The 11581-nt window shown below is 38.1% G+C and overlaps 1 protein-coding gene across 2 annotated transcripts in view; it reads right to left on the bottom strand.

Annotated features, from left to right (window-relative positions):
* Positions 1-11581, bottom strand: part of LOC106867845 (inactive rhomboid protein 1) — a 79673-nt gene that overhangs the window by 1604 nt on the left and 66488 nt on the right. For both annotated transcript variants that reach the window (XM_014912879.2, XM_052971147.1), the window contains exons 11-14: positions 10371-10434; positions 8022-8204; positions 5870-5970; positions 4447-4600 (exon numbers count right to left, since the gene is read on the bottom strand). In XM_014912879.2, coding sequence (XP_014768365.1) covers positions 4447-4600; positions 5870-5970; positions 8022-8204; positions 10371-10434 — 502 coding nt within the window. The remainder of the gene's footprint in view (positions 1-4446; positions 4601-5869; positions 5971-8021; positions 8205-10370; positions 10435-11581) is intronic.

Below are 11581 nucleotides of genomic sequence, written 5' to 3' on the forward strand. Positions count from 1 at the left end.
TACCTGGACATCCTTCTGTATTGAAAGAATGTTGCATCCCAGATAAGATTTCCTCAAAGAAGTTACTGAATCAGTACTTCTTCACTATGGCTCTTCAACATGGACACTGAACAAGAGACTTGAAAAGAAGCTTAATGGTATGTACAGAAGAATGCTTCATGCAATTCTCAGTATTTCTTGGCAGCAACACCCTACAAAGCAGTGACTGCATGGTGGTCTTCCTACTATCACCTCAGTATTCAGAGAAAGAACACATTATGCAGGACACTGCTGGAGAAGCAAGGATGAAATATCAAGCAATCTCCATCTCTCAAAACCCATGCATGGACATGTGAGTATTGGCAGACCAAGAAGAGCATATATCAATCAATATGTGAAAGACATTGAATATCAAGTTCAAGATATGACGACTACTATGGAAGATCAGTACAGAGGGTGTGGAAGAGTTGCATTAGTCCAGGCAAGTCAACTGACCAGATAGACAGAGAGTAGTAGCAACAATTTCTGATTTGGGCACCAGACTGACAATGAGAAGTGATTAGTCAATGCCATCAACTCACGGACTTGACTGGTACTTCATTTTATCCTTGAAAGGATGAAAGGCAAAGCTGACCATGGCAGGATTTGAACTCAGAATATAAAGAGCTAGAACAAATACTGCAATGTGTTTTGTTTGATGTTCCAGTGATTCCATCAATCCACTGCTCTCAAAATAATTTCTTACAAAGGCCATAATTTTAGGGAGGGCAGAGTAAAGTTGATTACATCAATAATAATAATAATAATCCTTTCTACAATAGGCACAAGGCCTGGAATTTGTGGGGAGGGGGCTAGTCGATCACATCAACCCCAGTACATGACTGGTACTTAATTTATCAACCCTGAAAGAATGAAAGGCAAAGTTGACCTCGGCAGCATTTGAACTCAGAATGTAAAGACGGACAAGATACCACAAAGCATTTTGCCGGGCATGCTAACGATTCTGCCAGCTCGCTGTCTTACTAATAATAATAACTATCATTATGATGATATTTTCTTTTATTTTCCACCAGGGCAAAGGATGACAGGGACAATACAATGACAGACATAATTCATGAAGATTTACATATAATAAAATGATTTTAATAAAAAAAGGGAAAGTACACATCATATGCAATAAAACAAAGAAGGGAAGTATACATAGTATACAACAGTAAAAGGAAGGAAGTAAAATAATGAAATAATGATGTGATCCTCCTGTATCAGGAAGACCTCTCGAGATAATCAAGGAACTCCACCATCCAAGATCTCCCGGAATACCAAGAACAAGTGCCCTCTCCAATTCCTTTTCTCTGAATCACAGGTCTACACTTCAAACAGTATCATTTCTGCAACTTTCATCCACTTTTCAATAAATTCACTAGAGGGCAGCACCTCCCTCTCCACCCTCACTTTCCTTTCCAAGTGAAACTTGGAAAAGTCGATGAGGGCTCTACCAAAGAAGAATGTCTGTCCTCATTCTTTTCGGCCTCATCTACCAAACAACCTCTTTTGTCACAGTCCCCAATCAAAGGGTGGCGGGGCTATCAGCACTATAAACTCTACCAACAGATGGATCCGTCCCACTTGTGACAGCAGTTGTTCAACATAACTCCATAAGTCAGCAATAACCGGACATTAAACAAGTGAATGCAGAACAGTTTCATCGCTCTGCACACACCTCAGATAAGCCCATATGACAACACATCTGTTCCTGTAAAAATTATCTGAAACTGGTAGCACGGCCAGGCCAAAGACATCTGGAAATTATCCATAGTAGTCCCCTGGAAAGTCCTCCAGAACAGACTAGCCAATTCATTATCATCAATGCCCAGGGTCTCCCTGAGGACATTGTCGCACTTTCCTGCAACTAATTCTTAGTGGAACATCCACCAATCCTATTACCTGACTGGTAGAGGACAGTGAGCACCTGACAACATTCTAGGTGCCAGGTGCCAGGTGCTGAGTCTCAGTCTATCCTTCACCCAGAACTGCAGCTCCATAGAACCCACACACATGTTCAGTGTCTAGAAATCGTTGCAGGTGGCACAACCTAAGTGCATGTCTGTGCATCAGAAGCTACAGCATGCCTAAGCCACTAATGCAGAGGGTGCTGGCAGCAGACTAACTGCCTAACCATTGGAACGCGTCCCTTCCACCTGATCAAGCAGTTTCTGGGGCAAAGCACAATGATCAGGTGATGACAAAAGCAATATAGGCATTTGCCACCTCTGCCTGACCTTTCAGGGACAGCTTCCTCTTTGCCCATTTCTGGCTAAATCTGGCCACCCTGTCTGTCACCTCATCCCAGTTCTTACCACTGAGCAGGTGCCACTGTGTATTGCAACAATTCAGCCTCTGAAAACATGTCTGAAACTGGTCACTTTCATGACGGGTTCTAAGTAGCTATTGAATGCTTTCAACTGATGCAAATTGATGAGGGCCCCACGGAAACCAGGTTTAATTCCAGCCCTTTCAATGATGTATCACATAAGGTGGAGGTTGTGATGGATAGGTCTGTTTAGGATTCTACATGTCTGCACTTCCACCACCAATATTTTTGTTAACACCTTGGCCAAAATTTTAAGCTCTTGGTTTAGCAGAGTTATGGGCCAAAAATTCCCTAGCACATCCCCATTGTCAGTGTCCTTCCTCAGCAGTGTCACCACACTCCGGCTAACAGCACTAGGAATTCCCCCGTTCTGCTGTTAGTTATGACAGAAGTTTGCCAAGAGGCCACAAAACAAATCTGGCACGAATGCATGAAATCCATAGGGCAGACCATCCAAACCAGGCGATCTGTGACTTGTGCAATCGCTCATCACCTCCTATATTCCAGTGGCCATTATCAGCTTTTCACTGAACCTCATGACAGCTGCTGAGAGCTGTGGCAAAATGTCTACATATGAACTAAAGTCTTCTACTATCGTCAACCCATCATCCTCCCCAAACAGCTGTGCAAAGTGCTGCTGGAAAATCACACACATCTGCTCAGAACCAAGTAGCATGTGCCTGTCCTGATTTATCAAAGATTCAATCGTGGTTTTGTGGCCATGTCACATCTCCACTGTTCAGAATGTTTCTGGACACTGGAAGAAATCTGGCCTTCTAGCCTCTGTCGGAGCATAAATAGCCCCCAATCTTTAAAGGCACTACATTCACTGCCATTCATGTCTAGGACCACCAACCTACAGTCTAGGTCTAAGACGACAACCCTTACTTTAAGACCTAAGGATTTTTGGAATAGCACTGCTGCACTGCCACTCACTCTAGACAGACCACAAAATGAGAATATCTCATAGTCTTCTTCCAAACTGAATCTAGGCCCTGAACATTTACACAACCTACTCTAAGTGTAGCCATTTAGATTAGAGAAAATAAAATGGATTCATTTACCTTTGACTTCAGGGATGACTGTCTTCTTTGTGGCCGAAGAGAGAGTGGAGAAAGGTCTTTCTAGTAAGTTTTTTTTTGAAGTACTGACTAAAACTCCAATAACCTATGGGAATTTCAGTTTTAAATCCAAACAGATACATATACGTATCTGTTTGGATTAACATTCTGTCCGATGGAGTTTTCGGGAGGAGTTCAACAAAACCTTCCCCACTTAAAATGTTTTGCTGTTAATTACTTCCTCAATCAATTCAAAGTTGCTCTTCTGAACAAAAATGAAGTTAATGAAGGGAGTAAGTACCTAAGAGTGTGTCTGTTGGTCATTTTGTCTTTCAGGTGTTTCTTTTTTGTTTTCATGCTTTTTTTTGTTTTCATGCTGTGAGTGCTTGTAAAATTGGGTTTTATTCTTGTGATGAAGGTGATGTTAGTGTTGAAGTTTTTTGTATTTGGTTTTGTAACAGACTTCTTATATTATTGTTGTGTCTTATGGCCTTCAATCTAGGGCTGGCTTCTATTTATTTCAGTTTCAGTCTTTCTCTTATCTCTCAACAAAGGCTTTTTGGTGCAATTTCAACAAGGTCTTTGCTTTTGTAAAGACTGAGTTGGAGAAAAGAAGCAGATGTGAGCTAGTTGTATTATTCACACCTTGAAGAGTGGTAGTAACAGTGGAGAGCTTCATGCCTTCTCCAACATGGGTCCAGATGTTTCTGCAAGTGTATCACTCTCAGTACATGCTTACATGTCATCAGTAATTTCCACTTGGCTCTTCAGAGACATCTCAGTGAGAGTCAGAATGCCACTCTACTTGCAACCACTTCCTAGTTTTTATCCACCAGAAGGTCCAACCTAAATCATACCCTGAGCACCTTAAGTGGGCCCTTGATCCAGTGTCAGGCATTTTCTATCATTAAATAATGATATTGTAACATCTTTTCTCAAAAGTAAGCACAGCGAAAGAAAGAAAGCAATATACACAACACATATAAAACAATGTTTCTCCTAATTAACATTATTAATTGAAAAGAATAAACATACCTCCACTTGATATGGTAGAAAAATACCACTTGCAAGGTTGCCAGCAATACCACTACCAATATATATGATTGATATTCGCACCCAACCAGTTAATTTTTCAATATCTCGCATCACAAAAGCTTGGTATAACACTGTAAGTATCAGGTGGATGAAACTGAAATAAATCAATAAAAACACTAGAATATTTAGAGAGATTAACACCAGCAGAGTTAGAAACAATGCTTGAATGTAGAAATAAAATATAACGTACACATATACATCCATGCAAACCTAGGCGCATATGTGCACACACACACACACACAAATTCCAACTAATTAATGTAAGTATTCAGCTAATTTCTACAGAAAAGAAATTACATTGGTGCAAGCAACCAAATTCACTCACAAGGCATTGCTTGGCCTGGGAAGTAGAAAATATTTGCCCACAGTGCTGTGCTGTGCAGTGAAACTGAACCTGAAATCATGAGGTTGTGAAGAAAATTTTTTAACCACACAGCCATTCCTGCACATCATATATAAGCATATTTTCTTCTGCGAAAAACTGTTCAAAATCTACTCCAGGAGTCAGTCTCAGCTTCACTTATCAAAGCTACTTCAACATCACTGAAACAATGCTGACCAAAGCTACTAATATGCTCTATTGACATAGCTATTAACCAATTAGATATTCCAACTACAATACACCTAAGAAATTTACTATCACAATATAAAGCTTACAACCTCTGAATAAATATAATTTATGTAGTTTATAAAACACTGGGATCAGTGTAATAGATTGTTCCCTATAACCAACTAACTCCCTTCTCTCAAAATTACTGGCCCTGTGGCTAAATTACAAACACTTATTATAATTATCTAAATATAAAGGTATGAATCTACTATGCAAGCCCCTTGTTAACCAAATAGCTAAAAGGATTTGTTTGTTTGTTTATTTGTGTGTATCCTTGTTCAGACATCATATGATGCTTGCAAATCAGCATCATACAAGAGATGATGTTCATTTCTAGTCTTTTGAGAAAAACATATCTAGCTAAGGGAAAATACCATCTTGCCAGTGAGATTTGTTGACAGGAAGTATATCTAGACAGAGAAAAATTTACCCCAACAAATTTTGTCTCATCCATAACAAGCATGGAAAAGTGGATGTTAAATGATAATGATGAGGACAAGGATGATGCTGATGATGACAATTGAACCTATTTCGTTAACAGCTCAATTCAATAACCTCATGTATTAATGCATTACTTAAATGGTCAAGTCAGCAAGGTAGCATCAATAAGATCACACCATCTGCTGGAAATAGGAGCCAAATCTTCCTCAAATAGCATCAGACCATCTTAAAATGTTTATAGCACTAATATGTCAGTATGGTCTGCTCTCAAATGATGATGATGATGACAACAATAACAATGATAATACTTACCCTGCATGAAGAAACAATGTTGTGAACAATCTATAAAACTGATCAGGTTTGTCTTTGTAGAGGAATGGTATCATGCCACATATTTGACTCAAACAGTCAACCTGCATAAGATATAAATTAAATAGAATTTATCAATAGATATATAAATAACAAACCTCTAGTGAATGTGGCCTTACATGGACAATTCCTTAGTAAAAGTAGTAGAGAAAGAATAGAATGGTGGTCATCAAACAACATCAAAGAAAGGCGGGGAGCTAAATGGCAGTAAGTCTGATGATTGGGAAAAATGGAAGAAAGAGGTTGTCTCTCTGGCTTTACAGCTATGGCCTTCTTAGGCTACAGATTTTCATGACAAAATAGCAAAACAATGCAAAGAAGCACAAAGAACACAAATCTAATAATGTCATAAGCCAATTCAAAAACAGGCTTTTATTCAAACTTTGCTTGCCATCTAATCAGTAGATTAGACGAGTGGTTTTATATTAGGTAAAGACAGTATCCATTCATCAACATCATTCAACACTGTGACATCCTTTCGTACTCAATTCAAAATAGCATTTCTATATTTTTATCTGCTATTTACTATTATAGAAAAGAATTAATAAGAGAATATAATAGTTCATAAAAAATATCATGGCTTTGTAGTTAAAAAGTTTGCTTTGCAACCAAATGGTTTCAGGTTCAAACCCACTACATGACACCTTCAGATTGACCGATGCCCTGTGAATGAAATTTGATTGATGGAAAAAAAATTATGGATAGGAAGGATTTAGCAAAATGTTTAATGCAACGTTTGGAAATTGAGACACAATATGGATGACAAGAGCAGGAAAAGATTGTACATAAGTAGGGTTTAACAAAGGTGATACACAGCTTGCTATTTTATGGAAATAGAAGTAATTATGTAGAAGTAGAAGAAGAGACAGAAAGAGAGGAAATAGCATATTTATAAGGCAGTGATTGCAGTATGTTGGTGAGTAAATCTTTGACAATGATCATCATCATTAGACTTCCACTTTCCATGCTGGCATGGGTCAGATGGGTCATCACAGCTTGAGTCAGTTGTTACTTGAAACTAGAGTCCTCATCAAAGGACCATATCTCACCTGTACATTTCGTTTTTGGTATAGTTTCTATAGCTAGATACCCTTTCCTAACACTAACTTTAGAAAGAGTATGGGGGGACGTTTTACCATGACACCAACATTAGAGAGGTTGGCATATCCTCAAAAAGACTAAATGGTCCTTTTTACTCTATGTTGTTTCCACATGTTTACCAACTACTTTACATTATATACTGGGTGCATTTTATTGAGACACCAGTACTAGAAAGGTTGTCTCCTGCAAGACAAAGGGGTACTTTCTACATTGTTTTCATTTGTTCAAAGCAAATGTGACAGAGGGTGAATGAAGGAAGAGAGAATAAAAGTATGAGTGCACAGAAGCAGTACATTCCTTAACATGTGAACCAAACACTCAAATCTGGAGCAGTCTTGCTCTTTAAAGAGAGTCAGTAAATCACTGAATCTGGGGAGAAAACCAAGTCTTTGGAATACTTTTTTAGGGAAAGTGACAGATATAAGAGGTCACTCTGACAGAACATAAAAGATTGCGAAACCTAGCATTTGTAGTGGCTTGTAGGGTTTTAGTTTTGTGATGTTAAAGAGTAGGTAGACTATAGTGTTGGTATACAATACCAAAGTCAATTTACAATGGACAAATAATAAAAAAATAAATGCGCCCTTTTAAAGCCTAGCCAGGCTCATGGGCCAGGTTTCAATAGCGTATGTGTTCCCCAGCTGGACGGGACGCCAGTCCATCGCAGCGTTACTCATTTTTGCCAGCTGAGTGGACTGGAGCAACGTGAAATGAAGTGTTTTGCTCAAGAACACAACGCGTCGCCCGGTCCAGGAATCAAAACCACAATCTTACAATCATGATGCTGACACCCTAACCACTAAGCCACGTGCCTACACTGGACAAAGCTTATGCAAAAAAGAAGTGTTGCAACAGAAGCATGAAGAAACAGAACTTCTGAGCTTTAGAAACTCCATATGCACAGTGCTTAACCTAATAAATAACAAATGCAAGAAAAAGAACCACAGCAGCTGTAGTTGTAGTACTAATAGTATAATTAACAAAAATCAAATACCTGAGAACAAAGGAAAGCCTCTTCATGAAAGTAACCCCGAATGAATTCACAATGTTTCCGTGTAGTTATAAAACATTCTCCCTGAATACCATGGCAACACGGTCGGGCTACAATTTCACATGACATATGTCGGTCAAATTTGCTTGCTTTTGATTGATTTGGTTTAGTACTTTCTTCACAAATCTGAAAAGGAAAACAATTTTCTGATGAAATCTCAATGAAATTTAATATCCATTCTTCCATGTTAGCATGGATAGGGGAGATTTTGAGTAATTCTACCACTAGAAACTGAGGCAATCATATATTTTGGGCCTTGGCAAGGGAGCACAGCATAATGGACATGAGCAAGCTACATTCTACTATTACCATCCGTTAGTCATACCATCAGAGCAACAATTTCAATGAAAAGAAACAAATGAATTTCACATGAGCCAATGAGGAAGGCTCTTTGTAGTCATTTGACCTGCTGTAAATAGCAGGCAAACCTATCTTCCAATCAAATCCAACTGTCTTTAAAAAAGAAGAGCACACTTGATGATGTAGTCCCAGATATACTCATCATTATCCTCATCATTTAAAGTCTGTTTTCCATGTTGGCATGGGTTAGACGGTTTGACTGAAAACTGGTAAGCTGGGGAGCTGCACTATGTTCCAATCGGATTCGGCTTAGTTTCTACGGCCGGATGCCCTTCCTAACGCCAACCACTCCATGTAGAGGGTACTTTTTACATGCCGCTAAGTCTAAATAAAAAAAACATACAATGATAGTCAAAGCTGGAACACCTTAAATCATGGCTCTGTTCAATCTGGGATGACTTGGCCAAACAACAACAATCACAACATTATAGGTATAGTAATATTTGAGTTTTATTACTCATGTGGCATATGACTCGTGTGGCATATGACTCATGTGGCATATGACTCATGTGGCATATGACTCATGTGGCTCAGGTTACAATTCTTTGATATTACACATTGAGTTTAATAATAATTGGATTATGGTCAAAGATTTTGTCAGATGCTGGGTATGTTTTTACTGATCTTAAACAGATTTTAAATCTTTGGTTGACCACGATATAACCAATTTGGTTTCTGAATACATCAATGAGACTCTCCTAGGTTTATAGCTTTATGGCTGGTTGCTGGAATAAGGCATTTGCAATTATTAAGATATTTCTCTCATAAAATCCCCATACTCTTTTACCTCTTTCATTCTTTTCTCCTAAGCCATGTGTTCCCATTGCATTGTTGATTTTTCTCTTTGCCTACCTTTGCATTTAGGTCTCCCACTACACATGTTATGTCTCCATCCTTGACATACTTTAAACATTTCTGTACTTCCTTGTAAAACTTTTCAATATCCTCATCATCATGATCTTGGGTTGGTGCATATATTTGAATTATGTTGATGATAAATGGTAAGAATGTAAGTTATAGAAAGACTATCACTATAAGGAAAAATAAATGGCAAAAGCTCGAAGAAGTAGACCTAGCACAAACTGGTTTGATAACATCAAACCAGTTTGTTGATGAGTACCAAGGATGTTTCTGCAGACTGACAGGTAATAACTATTACTTCAGCATTGCAAACTAACAAGGGATTTCTTGATTTTACAGTATTACCACTACATTATTTACATTTGACAGATATTTGTCCTCATCTTGTTTGTTGTTAACACAATGTTTTGGCTGATATACCCTCTAGCCTTCATCAGGTGTCTTGGAGAAATCTCAAACCTGGGTTCTCATTCCTAAAGTATTTTTCAACATTACTATTATTATTATTATTATTATTATTATTCAGGTTACTGCTTGGAATCGAACTCAGAATCTTGTAGTTAGTAGCCCGCGCTCTAAACCACTACGTCATATGGCATAGTGGTTAAGAGTGCGGGCTACTAACCCCAAGATTCCGAGTTCGATTCCAGGCAGTGACCTGAACAACAACAGCAACAACAACATCGAAAAATACCTTAGGAATGAAAACCCAGGTTCAAAATTTCCCCAAGACACCTGATGAAACATGTTAACAACAAACAAGATGAGGACAAATATCCATCAAATGTAAATAATGTAATTAATGTACATAATTCCTCATCTCTTAAATATAGAACAGAGGTTGTTTAGAACAATGATCAGTTTCCACTTTGTGGTATCTAACTGGACAACTAAGATTTTTGAGAGTTAAGCATTTTGCTTACAGATACAAAGCATTTCTGTTAACATGTTATGAACTGCTAATCCCTTGTATGGTTAGCCTATCCACCCAGCCATTTGTATTCCCCTGCTATATTTATAACATTTGATATAAAGTGGATGAAAATAAGTAATATTTAAAGACAATCTTACTGGCCAGTTCAAAATATCTGTGTCCCATTCAAAAGGAGCTTGTGATGCTGGTTTATTGCAATATCTGTAAACAAGATGAATGCAAACAAATTAAAATTTTGGAGAATGAAGATAACTAGGTATAGATATTTACTTTTCAAAGATGGGATAGAGTTAGCTGACTGATTACTCTTAACATAATTATACATTATTATTAATATTCCTCAATCCTGTAGTAATGAAAGGTATAGCTGCCAATGTGTATACATATGCACACACACACGTGAGTGTGTGTATGTGTGTTCACATACATAAAATACATAGAAACACACACACGCATGATGGACTTCTGCACATTTTCACTCATTAGTTAGCCCAAAGCTAAAGAAGACAGTTGCCTAAGATACTGCAAAGTGGGATGGAACTCAAAACCATGTGGTTACAAACTGAACTTTATAACCACACAGTTATGTTTTATATAAACACATACACATACAAATTGTGAAGGTGCATGACCTAGTATTAGGCAGGCAACCTCTCCGGTGTTGGTGCCATGATAAAATGCATCTAGAACACATTATAAAGTGGTTGGCATTAGCAAAGGGCATCCAGCTATAGAAACTACACCAATTGGTATATACAAGAGAGATATGGTACTTAGACTCATCCAGGACAGACATAAAAACTGAGTCAGACAATGATGACTCATCTAATCTTTGCCAATATATATTGGATTCTGTGATTTAACTTAATGCTGTTCTTCTTAGTCTTTTGTCATCTTACAAAAGCCTTGCAATTCGATTTGGTCGATGGGAACTAGAAGATCATTGTGTGTGTGTGCGTGTGCATGTGTGTGTGTGTGTGCATGCACACACACGCGTGTGTATCTTTGTGTTGATTTCACATGATGATTGTAAACAAGCATCACTGTCATACCAGTAATATTTTTCACTTCTAATCTTCTGGGCACTGGGAAATATTACCTTGTTTGGAAACAGGTGAGGGTTGGCAACAAGAGTGTCAGCCACAAAAAAATCTGTCTTGTCAAATTCTATCTGACCTGTGCAAGCATGGAAAAGTGGATACTATATGATGATGAGTTATATATATATATATATTTATATATATATATATATACTGTTAGGATTGGCACTCTCAACGTCGGCACGCTGAAAGGTAGATCTGGTGAAATTGTTGAGATGCTTGAACGGAGATGCGTAGATATGTGCTGC

The sequence above is a fragment of the Octopus bimaculoides genome, chromosome 10 (assembly GCF_001194135.2).
Source record: "Octopus bimaculoides isolate UCB-OBI-ISO-001 chromosome 10, ASM119413v2, whole genome shotgun sequence".
In the NCBI taxonomy this organism is placed as follows: Eukaryota; Metazoa; Mollusca; class Cephalopoda; order Octopoda; family Octopodidae; genus Octopus; species Octopus bimaculoides.